At 29.6% G+C, this 15,834-nt stretch overlaps 2 protein-coding genes across 2 annotated transcripts; one reads left to right on the top strand and one right to left on the bottom strand.

Annotated features, from left to right (window-relative positions):
- Positions 1-549: 549 nt before the first annotated feature.
- LOC107021873 (probable pectate lyase 18) lies at positions 550-4,342 on the bottom strand. Its single transcript, XM_015222595.2, has 5 exons — positions 4,130-4,342; positions 3,252-3,610; positions 1,914-2,295; positions 1,053-1,191; positions 550-954 (listed from the first exon to the last, which is right to left on the bottom strand). Exons 1-5 carry the CDS (start codon positions 4,243-4,245, stop codon positions 733-735), a joined length of 1,218 nt encoding a protein of 405 aa, XP_015078081.1. The 5' UTR covers positions 4,246-4,342; the 3' UTR covers positions 550-732.
- Positions 4,343-9,678: 5,336 nt separating this feature from the next.
- Positions 9,679-14,120, top strand: LOC107021774 (BTB/POZ and TAZ domain-containing protein 1-like). Its single transcript, XM_015222482.2, has 5 exons — positions 9,679-9,885; positions 10,107-10,234; positions 12,086-12,389; positions 12,789-13,108; positions 13,715-14,120. Exons 1-5 carry the CDS (start codon positions 9,811-9,813, stop codon positions 13,887-13,889), a joined length of 1,002 nt encoding a protein of 333 aa, XP_015077968.1. The 5' UTR covers positions 9,679-9,810; the 3' UTR covers positions 13,890-14,120.
- The last annotated feature ends 1,714 nt before the right edge of the window (positions 14,121-15,834 follow it).

The following is a 15,834-nucleotide window of genomic DNA, read 5'->3' as shown; positions in this document are numbered from 1 at the left end:
GTTTAATTATATGGTGCATATTAATTACTAAGGACAATATGGCCTGCAAATGCAATAATCCCCAAATAGCTAGGTCATGCCCATTGGCTTGATGAATATTGGTAGTTGAAATGGCTCTATCACTTTGTATGGTTTTGGTTGATATTGCTTTGAATCTTTACATTTGTCTTCATTCATATATCCATTAGTATACGTATTTGCGCGATGTACAAATAATATTAAAATATTATTTGAACATATTAAATCATATTATCTAACAAAATTCCGACTATCATAAATGTACTTATATCTCCTCCCTCCCCAACTCCCAATAACTAATTCTATATGTTAAGTGGTTTTTCACTTGTCACTCGGCTTAACCATATTGTAAATTACTATCCTTCATTATATATATCGATTGTAACCAATTTTGTCCTTTTGACCTTTTTGTCACCCCTTTTTGTCCCATATATATGAAACAATATAATGAGAGGGAAAGATAAAAACATTCACAAGAATCAAATTAATAGCAATACATTTTTAATTATATTGAAGTAATTAAATCAACACTTCTGGAGTACTCTGCAGAGGTTGTATTTAATAATCAAAAGTCAAAAAGGCATAAACACAAAGATGCCAAAAAACAAAAGTTACACAATAGAGTTCCTGTCTTTTCCCCCCTTCAAATAAAGTCCTTCCTTTTTTTCATAAAAATAATATTTTCTCGTCTTTGTTAGAAAACACTTTAATTAACTAGCAACGAGAACCTTCTCGACAACTCAGGGCACCGGCTCCGGACACAAGGGAGCTTATTAGTGAAGAAGACTTTGCACTCAAACTCGAAGCCTTAGCATAATTTGAAGAGGCTCCAGCTCCTGATTTTACAAAAAATGCACCATTTAACATTAAGTCACCATCACTCCTCCAATTCCAATTTTTCCATTCACTTTCTGGTGCATTTTCATGCTTCGTCACCTATACATGAAATTTTAATTTAATTTACGATCTAGTTATGCAAGAGATTATAATATATGCATTATTTGTGCGCGAATAAATTAATAATAACAATGTACCTCTTTGCTGAATCTAATATCAGAAGCAAGGAATCTATTGCCCTGGCTATTGATAGTGGGATTGGCACTACCACCAATTGCATACATTTCCCAGTGAGTATAGTCATTGTTCACCACATGAAAATAACCATGTCTACATCTGCATCAATTTCAAATATTAACCCAACAATTTTATCAAATCATATAACATATAGTTCACTAAATTTTCATAATTTGTTTATTTTAATTAAAAACTTTGATTTTGTTAGAAGTTTTTATTGTAATTGGTCAAGATTTTCAAAAGTCTTCTAAGAATTTTTTTACGTATACCTAAAAACTTAGTCAAACATTTCAATTTTCTGAAGAAAAAAAAAAGCCTTTTGACTTTTCAGAAGTATAGCCAAACATGTTACTTCCTACATCTCAAGTTTTGTGATTGTGTTTGAATTTTGATTTATAAACATAAAGTTTAAGAATGACAAAGATTTTTCGTAAAATTTGTGATCTAAAACAAGTCATAAAATACTTGTGTGACTGACTATAGATTATCTTATTAAGGAAGAGCGTAATTCTCAACTGATTTTATGTGTTAGTTGAAATGGACTAGACCAAATTTTGGTGTGTGTATATATATATAACATCATCAAAAATGATCTTTCGTAATAATAAATTAACGAGAATAGCTTAATTGCAGTTAAATATATATTTTTAAGACAATTAACATTCTTTGTATATTTATAGCAACACTGAATTCAATGACAATTAACTAATTTCAGTAATGCTACAATACTCTTTATTAATATATATATTTGTTATCGCTAAAAGTTATTTTTGTTGTAGCGTAGTTACTTTGGCCTAACACATAAATTATACTATGTTTACCTTGGGATTCTTTGGACAAGGCCTTCTCCAAAGTGATTGAAAGCAATGGTTACTTGCATGTTCTTGTCTTGGACATGGGAATCACTATGTCCCAATAACATCACTTTATCATGTTTAGTCATGTAATTGTTAGATATGGTAATTGATGTGGACCCCATTATAGCATCAATCAAACCATCAACACAATTAGACAAAGAACAGTGATCTATCCAAATGTCACTCCCACCAAAAATGGACACACCATCACCATCCGATATAGTTCTCCACCCATAGTGTTGTGGGGTGCTCCTCACCATAGCATTCCCACCTTGCTTACAATCATGTATGTGAATTCCATGGATGATAACATTAGTCACATATTGTATTGTTATGCATGGTCCACCTGAAAAAAATATATCAAATTCATAATAATTCGCTTGATCAAAGTTGCGTTTGTTATATGAGAAAGTTGAAATTTTGATTAGTAAAAGTTTGTTGGAGTGACAAATAACTTTCCTCTACAAGTATTGTTGGAATCTTGGCCAACCATAAATTGTTACGCTAATTAATGTTGGCAGAAGAAGGGCGAAAGCCATAACATGGTGGTTGCAAATTCGATAAAATTTAATAATTTTGATTTAAATTCTTTGTTTGTGTTTAAAGTGAAATGTCAAATACATATAATTAATTATTCGTTTTTTTTAATCGCGCACTTAAAACTTGGCCAGAATGATAAAATAATATATTTTGCACTATGTTATTTTATCTTTTTAAATATTTTTATCCTTTTAATATTAATTATCTTTTAATTAAAAAATACAAAAAGATCGGTTAACTTTAAAATAAAAATGATATTATAGTCTTTTTAAATTTTTGGAACAAATTTTTAAGTCATTTAGCGTTATCCCTTAAATAATTATTTATAAATTTGAGAAACACACCTCAATTACCCCTTAAATAATTATTTATAAGCTTGTGACATGAATTACCACGTGGAAAACAATTCCATTGAGGCAAAAAGTGGCAACGCATAACTAACTATTTTAAAAATTGTTTCTCAAAACTAATTAATAATAGTTTATGTATATTTCTCCTACTCTCAATAGTTTATATATGAAATTTAAATAATTTGGATGTATTTTTAACACTTAACTTAAAAAAAGTATATATCACCCAAAAAATATAGACTAAAAAAATGATTAGTTTAAACACATTTTCAACACGTACTCCAATGCAAATATTTTTTAAAAAAAGATCACCTATGATAAAAGAGAAATTAACCAAACATCTGAAATTATGAATTCAGAATTTAATATTTTATCGAAACATTAGTATTGAAATATATCTAATAATTTTCACCTGCAATGTGAACGTTAGCTCCTCTTCCATCAATAGTCTTGAAAGAGTTCATAATAAGTTCTTCTTTTAGTTGAATGACCATATCCCTAGCAAAAATAATCCATAATGGTTCATCTTGAATAACCCCGTACCGGAGAGTCCCCGGTTTAGGGTTAACAGGATCGTCGTTACCAGAATTGGTAACGACGTAAATTTTTCCATCTCTACCACCAATGGCATTTTTTCCAAAACCAATAGCACAATTAGCTAGCCTTTGACGATTTTTCTCCCAGTTTGGGTCACAACGCCAACAGTCATCTATAGGGTTTCCTGTCCCACAAGACAAATACCCTAAGTTCCTCCGTGACACATTTATGCTCCTACAAACACAAAAAATAAAAAAGTCAAACTCGTAGAGTTCGAATTTTAACTTTATTAAATAGGTTCCCTAATGTACTAGTTATATATAAATATATTGGGATCGAAGTCATGTCACGTGTTAAAAGAGACATTTTTTTAAAAATGTTGGGAGATAATAGTAAGATACTTAGGATATTTTGTATCTGTTCAATTTATGTGAAAGTGTTTAATTTATAGATGTGGAGTTTATAAGAAAGAAATAAATATTTTTGTAAATTGTGTGATTTCAAAATATAAAAATATGTTATTAATTAAGAGAAGAATAAGAAATTTGAAATCAAGTAAAAAATATACAAGAGCATTTGATTATTCTTTTTTAAACGAATCACTAGGAAAAAGTAGTCAATAGTAAAGAGTCTTGCAGTGTGTTAATTATATCTAGATTTAGTTAACGATTTCTACGTAGGTTCAGAACATCAAATGAGAAATTAAATAAAAATAACAATAGCTAAGGGCATGCATGTGTGCCAAAAACATACCTATCTACTTGATCAACAACATATTGATGATTTTGTAAAGGTGAAGAGGCAAGGAGTGAAGGGATTAAAAGAAGAGAGGACAAGAAGAAAATGAGAGAAATAGAGGAGGTGGCCATATGTGTTGTGTTGTGTTGTGTTATGTGTATGTTTTCTCAATGTGGTATAGTGTTTGAAGTGGAGTTTTAGAATCAAGAAAAAAAAGGGAATATAAAGGAGGAACTTTGGGTTGGGAAAAGGAGAGGGAAATAGAAGGGGATTATAAAGAGAGAAAAACAAAGAATTTGGAGTAATTAATTAATTGAACAAACTAGGTAGGGTATATTATGTTACATTTTTTAGGGAGATTCTTCTTTGGGAAGACTATTTCAGAGTGATAGTTTAGCTTTTGAGTATGCATTTGTAGATGGAAATTAAAACAACTACCATTATCATTTTTTTTAATCGAATGTTGTCATACATTTGATTTAAGATAATAACTCAGAAGATCGCTCTACCATTAATTTGTTATTGTTTTATTTGTAACAAGAATATTACCCAACTATATTGTAGTAGCACTAAACATTGACAAATTAATTAAATCTTTTACTTTATGTTTCAAGCTTATTTAGTTTTCTAATATATATGTTTTGTAAAGAAAGTATATACCTTATTCATTTCAATTTTTTTTTTATCATGTTGAAGTTTTTTTTTTTTTTATATACGTCACGCATGTAAAGCTTAGGGGAAGTATCTTTATCATTTGTCTCAATTTATTTACCCTTTATAGAGAAGCAACCCAACTATAATTTGTTTTGTTAGTTTTCATTAGTCTCCAAGTGAAATAGTTTTTACTTTATGTAGCACCCTTGACAAAACAGAATAAAAGAACTATCTAGTGTTTTCCTCATTCTGTTGAGTGGTCTGGTAGGGGTGGGGGCCTAGAGGAAGGGGAGTGTGTATTACTTCTTAATGAGTCTTTTCTAGCATTTGTTTGGTTTGGATGGGTATCAATACTGAACTATTTTTTCTGTTTTGATTTATGTGATATGGTTTGAATTTACGAGAATTTAATAATTTATGTTTGATAAACTATTTGACCTTGAATTTGACATGCATGGATTTTTTTTAAGAAAAATTGAAATAAAATTATTTATTTGAAAACTACTTTAAAATAGTGGAAATCATTGAAAATAGTTAAAAGATATGTCAAAGAATTACCATTGAAGGTTATATTTTATTCCATAGTTTATGGACACATGGAATTTCTTACAATGAGCAAGTTAGAAGTTGTTGTGCAAATGAGAGGGTTAGGTTGACTTTGTGAGGGGGTGGGGAGAGGGGATGGGTTGATTACTTTGTGTGATTGAGTCAAGATGATCTAAATTCAAAAAGTATAAATGACAGAAATTTGATCTTTAAGTTTTTTTATTATCATTTTCTCCAACTAGTTTTATAAATTTTTAAAAATTTTTATTTTCATGAATCAGATTAATGTATCAAACGCATCAAATTAATGTATTTCGTGCATCAGATTAATGTATATCACGCTTCAGATTAGTGTATCATGTATAAAATATACATTCGATTAGTGTATCACATATAAAATGTAATATATCTTACTTACCGATTAATGTATCTCGCACATCAGATTAATGTATCAGCGCTAATATCATTGTATCAGTTTGAAAGATTTTTGTAATTATAAACTTATAATGGACAAATGAAGATTACTTGAGTTGAGGGATAAATGACAAAAATCCCACCTTTAAGTTTTCTTATTACCATTGTACCTACTACTTTACAAATTTCCAAAAATTCTCATTTTTACGCATCAAATTAATGTATCAGCGCATCAAATTAATGAATCTCGCGCATCAGATCAATGTATCTCGCGCATCAGATTAGTGTATCATGTATAAAATGTAATATATCTTACTTAACGATTAATGTATCTCGCGCACCAAATTAATGTATAAACGCTTATATCATTGTATCAGTTTGAGGAATTTTTGTAATTATAAACTTATAAAAAATAAATGATAATTTTACCTTAAAAATATGTGATTATTGTCCTTTGCCCAAATTTAGGCGGATTGATCGACTCATGTTTCATGTCCTAATTTTGTCAAATAATACTCTGCACATAATTTAATGGGTCGTATAAAGGCAGCCCAAACTGAAACGGGCTAGTATTACCTTCAGGTTTCATCAAATCAACATTGGTCCATATACGAATTTTTCCCAAATAGTTAATTATGCTTCAATTCGTAGTCATAGTTTACATTCGTAGCTACAATTAAAGCTGTCTCATTTGTATAATTAATAGATTTGTATAATTGAATTATTTTTATATAGATTCTAAATAATGAATTTATATAAACACAAACATCTGAACTTTAAGAATTTATATATGAAATTACGTTATATAAAAGCTATACAAATTTTTTGAGTTATACAAAAGTGCGAAATATACAAACTTGAAACTCAACCCACATAACTATCGCTAGATATTGATCGCGAGTGATACCATGGTGACTAATTAAATACTATATATTGGTTTAACCATATAATATTCCCTATAAATATATCAAATTGTTTTTATTCCATTGATTGTTTGACGTGGGAGTCACCGAGAAGTCGTTAGATATGGTGTAAAAGAATAGTATGAACATGATGTATTATCAATAATGGTGAGATTATTTTTTATTCATTGCTTGATTTGATGTATTAAAAATAATATGTATTGATTAATTTCTTTAAAAAGATTTTAATTGTTTACATTAATACTCTTGACAAATATATTGAAAAAGATGTACGAAAAGGTTTAGAAGTAATATATATATATATATATATATATATATATATATATTCATAAACTTTATTCTAATGAAAGAAATTAAGTTAATTTTTAAAATTAGAATTTTGTTAACTTTATAGAAATTATATCACAATTGTTGCAGTTATAACAGAAGGCTTAAATTCTTTAAGACAATGAATACTATCAAAACTAGTTTATTATATTACTTCCTATATTTTTCAACTATTTTTTCAAACAACAATTCTTTATTTTTGACTATTAATAAAAAATATAAACTTGGAAGATAAGGAATATTTTACTTCAAAATGGGGCAACACGAAACATATCGTAAAATTCATATCCAGACAGAAAAAAAAAAGAATATCCCTTCCACCGCCAAAAAATATTTTTCATGCATTGACTTTTTTTATATAATCTATGATTGGGGCTCCAAAATGTCTTTCAAACTTGTAAAATAATTTTAAAATATCCTTCTAAAGAAGTTATTCTAAAATTTAATCTAACCTTGAAAATAAATAAAGAGAGGAAAAATCCACGTGAAAATATCTATTGTAGTATTTTATTTTTTTATTTTTTTTATTTAATGTCTGAAGCTTGTATTAGAGTCTGAATAAATATGTGATAATATTAGACGAACACAGAGTCACACATGATAATGACTTTTAACTATAAAATTAAATTATGTTTGCAGTGAACACCACAATTTATTTATTTTATTTCTAAATCAGAAAAAAAATATATTGATGGTGAACTTCTTCATGCTTTTAATTCATAAAATCCATTGGTTGGTAAGCAATAGAGAAGAATTCAAAGTTTAAATTCTTTAGTATTTAGTTCATATGCTACTTTTTTTATGTCTTGGTCAATTAACAGCCAAGGAAAAGAAAACACAAAAAAAATTGGAGGCTTAGAGCTCATGTATTGAAAATCGTATTTGGTGAATTGTATTTTATAAGAATATAAATTATAATTTATTTTATACGTATAAACTAGTAATAAATGTATATGTATACAAATAGACAGTAGCAGAGCTAGAATTTTCAATAAGAGAGTTCAAAATCTGAAGAAAGATATACGAAGTAGCCGAAGAGGGTTCGACATCTACTATATACATAAAAAATTATTTTAACCATATAAATATAATATAATTTTTCGAGAAAGATAGTTCGGATGAACCCCATGATGTTAAGGTGGCTCGGCCACTGTATACACATACTATCCATCACCATCAACGAATTTGTGCAGTAAATGAAAGTATTTCTTATTTAATTAGAGATTTAATATCGACCCTTACATATGAAAAAAATTCTAAATAGAAAATACTATCTACAAAAAAATGAAGCCCTATACGACATGAATCTTAAATAGCAATATCGAACCTAATAGGTTCAGTGATGGATTAGGATGACACGTAATTAGTGTAAGGACAATTTATTTTCCTCCTCAAGATTTGGTCTTACCTGTTATTGACGACGTGGTCTCTTTATCATTTTAAAAACATACTAGAATGGTGGAACCAAACATAATTGAATTAATATTTTTCGATTTTAATTTCATATATAATATTTTTTTTAATATAGAAGCACAACAAGAGGAACACAAAAATAATCGATAATTGGACCATGTACTTTATACTCTTTTATTTTTGAAACGAGAGGAACCACAAAAATCAAATAAAAGTATTTTAAATTATATTGTTTGATAGCATATTTTTGTACAAAGTCAATATACAACTAACAATTGTGATATGTGTTAACGTTAATTAATATTTTTGTCCTAAAATAAATATTATCGTAACAAAAATTACGTCTATGTTAGAAAATTATTAAATATAATGTGTAGTTTATTAGATTATTTTTTGATAAATACTTTTTGAAAATTAAACACTATTAAAAAGATAAGGTATATACATATAGTTGGAAAAATATATTTTTTTGTTTCTATTTATTTGATGTGTATTGATTTTACACAAGTTTTAAAAAAAGTAAAAAAATTCATAAATTTTAGGGTCTAAAATTAAGTTATGTGAAAAATTAAAATTACATAATTACTAAAAAAGGAACAAAATATTCTTGACCGCTACTATACAAAGAGTATATTACATCCTTGATAGTGAAATAACAATTGTTAGGGTACTCCAAATTTAAGGAATCAAAAATAGGTCAAATAAATTTTAAAAATAAAGGAAGAATTAATTTTTGTGTCATTATTTTAAATTTTACGTTTTTAAGAAATTAAGTAAATTTACCATCGTACGTTTATTTAGTATTCTCTTAAAGTTAAATTTTTCATAAATAAAAATGTAAATAATTTTTTTTGACTAACTAAATTAACTAATGAATATGAATTTATTATTTGGTTTTCTTATATTTATCAAATTTATATTTCAAATTTAATAACTTTCAAGATTAAAATAGAAAAAATAATGTTATTTATATATTGATTTTACGAAATAATTTTATGAAGTACTATCTACTTTTTGTAATAACCACATATAAATTAGAACGAAAGCTAGTTTTAAAATTTAGGAATATTTAGGCGAAGATTAAGGTCATATAATGATAAAATTATGATAATCTGGTCGGCTGCAATGAATGTGAAGATCTCATACTTTATTAGGCACATTTTATTTATTTATTTATTTATTTTTGTGGTAGAGATTTCATTCTGTGCCGCCCTTTTTATTTTTTTTTTTATTTTTTTTTAGTAGTAGCTCACGTTGCCTATAAATGCAGGGACAGGCACCCAAAATTCTACCACCAAAAATCTAAAAAGGAAAAACACAAACTCAAAAATACTTTTATTTTAGTTAAAAAAAATAAAAAGTTGTAATTATTTTGATAACGCTTACATTCTCTGTATTATCACTAAACTTCAAAGATCTATGAATATGTTTGCTACTGACGTTGACATCATCACCTCCGCCGGCCGTCGCATTCCGGCACATTCTAACGTTCTGGTATGCATGCATACTATCGCTTATTCCCTCGGGTTCATTTTACGTGAAAATGTTACTGTTCAGTCAAATAATTTTATGAATCGTTAAACATTTTAATTTTAAACATGATAAAGATCAGATTTTTCAAATGTGAATTAATCGAATTGTTTTCGAAAATTTATTTGTTTTGCAATTTGGAAATTAATGATGGATCTCATCTATGAAAAATAAAACTATGTTAGGCTGCTGCTTCGACGGTTCTGGAGAGCATATTAGTTTGTCAACAACGGAGTTTTGAGAAAAAGATACAGATTCTGGGCGTCCCCTGCGGCTCTGTTTACGTGTTCGTGCAATTTCTCTATTCCTTCAAGTGAGTTTCATAATACATATTCTTTTTTTTTTATCAATCTTTACTATAATAAATGTTACATATTTTTCTCTTTGTAGAAAAAAAATTACGCGATTAAGCAAACTTATAGTACTATTTAATTATTCATGATAGTTATAGTTTGCTATAATTATCAATCGCCAGTAACATTATACGTCAATTACGTGAGCTGACTTTGAGTTTGTATGATTGATCACTTAATACATGTATAATTCGTCAGAATATCCAAATACTTAGGTATAATATACAATTATTTAACATGTGTACATACACAATTCACCTCTCTGTCCTCTCTCGCTCGCCTCTCTCAATCTCGCTCGCCTCTCTCCTCCCTCTCCCAGTCTCGCTCGCCTCGCTCCCCCCTCTCCCAATCTCCTTTGCATATATACAAATACTTAAGTATAATATAAAATTATCTAACCGATATACATATACAATTCACTTTTCTCCCATTCTTTTCCCCCTCTCTCTCGCCTTTCTCCTATCTCTCCCAGTCTCGCGCGCCTCTCTCCTTCATAAAACATGTAAGATGTAGCTACGAATTGTAATTATCAAATTATAACTATGAAGAGTAATTAAACTATTTTTAAGTGGCTATATGTGAAAGTTTCCCTATCTTTTTATTATGTACCAGTATCATAGTGTTATACGGATGTAAAATTATTGTTTCAATGAATGCATTATTTGGATTAATAACTCTTTTTCTGTGATTAAATAATATTACACGTCAACAATTTAAGAATAAATCTAGTAGATAAACAACAAAATAAAGGTTATTAGCTAGTAATAAGTAAGAGAAAATGAGAAACAATGAAGAAGTAACAATATAATTAAACCAAATTGATTTTAAAATCAGAGCTTTCCTCATTATCTAAGAATGAATTTTATAATACGATACAACAGCTTACCAACATAACATGTTAGGCGTGTACTTAGTGTTCTAATTGGAATTTAATATACTGAATATGACGGCAAGGAGTTGGTGATTTATCCTCAAAGCTTAAATTTTGCCGCCCATTTCTTAAATTATATTACACATGGCTCATTCATTCCCAATAAGATTCTTTAATAATATATTTACTTCCCTCAATATTCTATGCACCGACAAGACCAAGTATTCCTATGTTATTGGAGTGTGTTACAAATTATTTTTTTTAAAAAAAAAAAACGTTTTGTCAGCTAAATAGAATGGATTAACGGCTAATTCATTAGAGCGTCAGTGAGGATGCCCAGTAGCTTCTTTTTTAGCTTTTTAACCATGTGAGGATACGGCCCACACGGACGGCTGTCCGAAGTGCAAGGGGTAAATTCGGACTCGGATAGGATAGGATTGTGCGCGCGCATCTGACATTCGTTGGGCTTCTCTCTTCGGGAGCTTGCGCCCCCGTCTTTTTGTGCAATAAACCCCTCCGGCCGAAAACTGAAACGACGTTCAGGTTTTCTGTATACTGCTTTGTATTTAAAACAGTGTACAGTTTTCCTTCAGCGTTATTACGCTGGGTGTTATTCTAAGAATGACACCATGTCTATTCCAGTTTCATTGACTGATTGAATGCCATAACTCTTATTTTGTATTTTACTTTTTATTGGTGCTGTTGGGAAATCTGCACGATTCCCTAAGTAACCAAACCAATCCCTGTCATTTCACACGGAAAATAGTCTGTTTTGAGCGTTTGAAGTGGACGAACAATCAGTATACGTAATCGAGTTTCGATTTTTTATGAATAAGTATAATAAGTAAATTGCTTTCGATTGTTCAATCATTTGATAAATAGAGCTTTAGAAGAATATGGATCATGTCTAAAATGGTTATGTTATTGTTGTGCTAATTAGGTGTAGTAAAGATCAGATGGAGAAACATGGTATTCATCTACTGGCACTTTCTCATGTGTACTTAGTACCATGCCTAAAACACAGATGCACCAAAGCATTGGCTGAGCAATTGACAATTGAAAACGTAATAGACATGATTCAACTCGCGAGGCTATGTGATGCACCTCATCTCTACCTCAAATGTATGAAATTTTTGCGGAGTAATTTCAGCAAAGTTGAAAAAACTGAAGGCTGGAAGTTCCTTCAACGTCATGATCCCCTGCTTGAACTTGAAATTTTACAGTTCACTGATGAAGCCGAGCTGGTACGTAATATAACCCCCTTTATGATCTACCTCATTGTTTCAAGTTCAGTCCAAAATTTTGATCATGGATCTCACAATAGAATGTTGAAGGTCCTCAATTGATTGTGTTATATATGATAGGACTAATGTAAAGTGTGCATAGTGTTACATACAAGGAATTTTATACTATCAGATCATCTAAAATTAAGAAGAAGTATAGTCTATAGAGGTAACTATCCATAGTAGGTAGTAGGTATGTCTAGTAATAACATAACGTGTCAGTGTATATAAGTTAAATCCAACAGAAAAACTCAGATATGATGTATTAGGTAGAAATGCCAATATATCATTGTGTTTTTTTGTGTTATTTATCATTCAGTGATGTGATTAGTAGTTTTCATTGGAAATTTGTTGTTTTAGCGGAAGAAGAGGAAGAGGAGACACACGCGGGAGCAGAACTTGTATTTACAGTTAAGTGAAGGGATGGATTGTTTGGAGCATATATGCAGGGAAGGATGTACAAGCGTAGGGCCATATGACGAAGAGTACTCTTGTCAAAAGAAGTTGCCATGTAGCAAGTTTGATACATGCCAAGGTCTCCAGCTTTTGATTACACATTTCTCTACTTGTAAGAAAAGAGTAAAGGGAAATTGTTCACAATGCAAGCGAATGTGGCAGCTCCTAAGGTTACACGCATCGATTTGTGACCAACCTGATGATTGTCGAGTTCCTCTTTGCAGGTATGGCCACCACTATATTTACTTGTACCTATATGTCATTTTCCGCCATTGCAGTTGTGATTTAGTCAGTACGTAGGAAGGTTATATACAATGCACATACAATTGTGATGTGGCTGAAACATTATCACGAGGGATTAAGATCTCTTGCCCACTTACAGTCAAGATTGTTCTTGATGTGAGCGCGACCCAACCATGATCCAAGTAGTGATAGTTGACTTGGCACACGGTTCTATATCGACTAAATCGTAGAAAATAGTGTAACCTTTTTATGAAATATTCATTTGGATCATTTATTTCTAGTTGAAAAATCTCTGTTTTTCCCCTGTTCCTAATGAAAATATCTTCAAACTCTCCTAATAATATTTTAACACGTTGGATTGATTAAAGTGATAGGGTCACAGAAATATCTAAGCTTGTATAATGTTGTTTGCCTTTCCTATCAGTATGGTCAATTTCTTGTACCAACACAATTATTTTGTCTATATGATATTAGCACTGTTCTAGTAGTTTCTTGCTCTTGTGATTCGATTAAACATTGAGTATGTTGTTGTAGTTTGTCATTGATTACGATTCACGAGTATCTTAACAACTTTATTTATATTACAGAGAATTGAAACAGAAATTGGAAAAAAGGGGAGATGATGAGCTATGGAAATCACTTGTTAGAAAAGTGGTGTCAGCCAGGGCCATGACTTTTTTGTCTATGCCTAAAAGAAAGAGAGAAGAAGAAGAAACAAGATTAAACTTGAGGGATCATCAAATAAGACGATTTTTAGATTAAAAAAATTCAGTGTTAGTTGTTGTTCCTTGTTTCTTTTTAGTTGTTATAGTTTCCTTTTTCAGAGGTTAAATGATATGACAACTAAAAAGAAACGGAGCGAGAAGAAAATTGTCGATTAGGCAGAATCAATCTTTCATAAGTCCTGCTGTAATCAATTTGTTGTGCTTTAATGTTTTTGTAATAATTAAGAAATGCTCATCTTGTGAGATGTTTTTTTGCTCTGGTGAACTACATCTTCTTTTGTTATTATTTTTTCAACTATCATATGTATACTTAAATTAGGAGATAATTTAATTAATCAAAAAGAAATTTGTATAAAAGTGTTTACAACTTTCCAGAGCTTTTATTAACAAAAAAAATAAGATCAAATAAGTAGTACATATTTTGATTTCGTTAATCTAAAATGAAGGGAACCAAGCTTAATCTCGACGGTTGATTGTTTCTGGTTACCCGATTTCCATCCACTGTCTAAGATACGTTCTATAGTCCAATTAATCGATTTTATGCGCATAATTTTTTATTTTTTTATGACAAGAGAAATTCGCAGTCGCTATATTCTTTAAGTGTGCATAAATGCACATGGTAAAAAACTTTACTCCTATACAATAGCTCGCAAACACATAGGACTGATAGGAGAGCTCGACCTAGAAGACAATCCCCTTATTTTTGCTGGCAAAAAAATTTCGAACTTGAAACCTCAAAACTAGTGAAAATACTTTTGGTGCAGTAAATTAATTAGGTATAAATCACATCTTTTACCCTAAGTAAACATCCAAATTAGTTTCCTCCGACATACTGCTTTTTATTATTATTAAAAATTGTTATTTGAATTGGTGTCTGATTGATTAATCTTCATGGTTTGAGTAGTGCAGCCATTACGTAAAAGGTGATAGCCTTTTGGAACATTTTAATAGAACAGTTACAAGTGTATTATAAAAATAAAATTTGCACAGTAGGGACTGAATATGAACTGCCTCAGATAACAACAATATTGTCTAGGTATGCTCAACAACTTTCAACCACAAGTTGTTTAATTTCCATCATCAGAGATAACAACTTTGCCTGATATTTTATCCTTTGTCCCCTTGTCGTATTCGAGATATTTTTAAGTGGTTTAAAATGTAAAGAAGTAAAATATAATAAAAAAAAAATTTTAACATCTGATATATATAAATATTAAAATAATATTATAATTATAATTTTATAAAAATAACATAATTTTTCGAAAAAGAGATTTGGATGAATTCTTCGACCCTATTAGCTCAGCCACTGCTTTAGGATACTATAAACAATCTTCATAGCAGCCTTTTTATTAGGGAGGACATTTATGACCAGCAAAATTATGTAGCCAACAACCGTCTGTTTTTTTCCTGCCTTTCTCTTATTTTAATTTTCTATTCTTATTTATTAATATTTTAAATCGATTAAAATTTAAATTTGCACCTTACTCTTCCTGCCTTTGTATTATTATATACGTCATCCTTTTTTCAATACAATTTTTCACACTAACACAACATACACGTGCAAAGATACAGCAAATTAGTAAATATAAATAGTAGATTTAAATTCTAATAAGAAAATCATATTCACTCGAAATTCTTAAATTCAAATTTTGAATACTTACTTAATAACATATTAGTACGATCAGGCTACGCCGTACGCGGCTACCAACATCGTCCGCTATGACGCTAGGTGATGTAATTTAATTTTTATTTTAATTTCTGGAACCATCAAAAAAACGTATAAATTTCAGCTTCTTTGATAATATTCCTTAGTCTTTGCTCTAATTAGAATTTTCTCCCTCAAGTAAGAATATTATAATATTATGCATTTGGTCTTAATGAACACAAAAAAAGAAAAAAAAATTGCATTATGGCATGCAATGCATATATTTATCTCGTTGAGTGATATAAGATCGATTCAGGGCTGTTCAAGCGTATTAGAG

This window comes from Solanum pennellii, chromosome 6 (assembly GCF_001406875.1).
Source record: "Solanum pennellii chromosome 6, SPENNV200".
Classification (NCBI taxonomy): Eukaryota; Viridiplantae; Streptophyta; class Magnoliopsida; order Solanales; family Solanaceae; genus Solanum; species Solanum pennellii.
The sequence above is the reverse complement of the archived record's forward strand: the minus strand, read 5'-3'. Positions and strand labels throughout refer to the sequence as shown.

What these genes read in the sequence shown, in the direction of transcription:
- LOC107021774 (XM_015222482.2), top strand. Translation starts at nt 9,811, where the DNA reads ATGAATATGTTTGCTACTGACGTTGACATCATCACCTCCGCCGGCCGT. An exon ending in TCACTGATGAAGCCGAGCTG is followed by an intron (nt 12,390 to 12,788) that starts GTACGTAATATA and finishes TTGTTGTTTTAG; the next exon opens with CGGAAGAAGAGGAAGAGGAG. An exon ending in TGTCGAGTTCCTCTTTGCAG is followed by an intron (nt 13,109 to 13,714) that starts GTATGGCCACCA and finishes TTTATATTACAG; the next exon opens with AGAATTGAAACAGAAATTGG.
- LOC107021873 (XM_015222595.2), bottom strand. Translation starts at nt 4,245, where the DNA reads ATGGCCACCTCCTCTATTTCTCTCATTTTCTTCTTGTCCTCTCTTCTT. An exon ending in CTTGTCCAAAGAATCCCAAG is followed by an intron (nt 1,192 to 1,913) that starts GTAAACATAGTA and finishes AAATTGATGCAG; the next exon opens with ATGTAGACATGGTTATTTTC. An exon ending in ATATTAGATTCAGCAAAGAG is followed by an intron (nt 955 to 1,052) that starts GTACATTGTTAT and finishes TTTCATGTATAG; the next exon opens with GTGACGAAGCATGAAAATGC.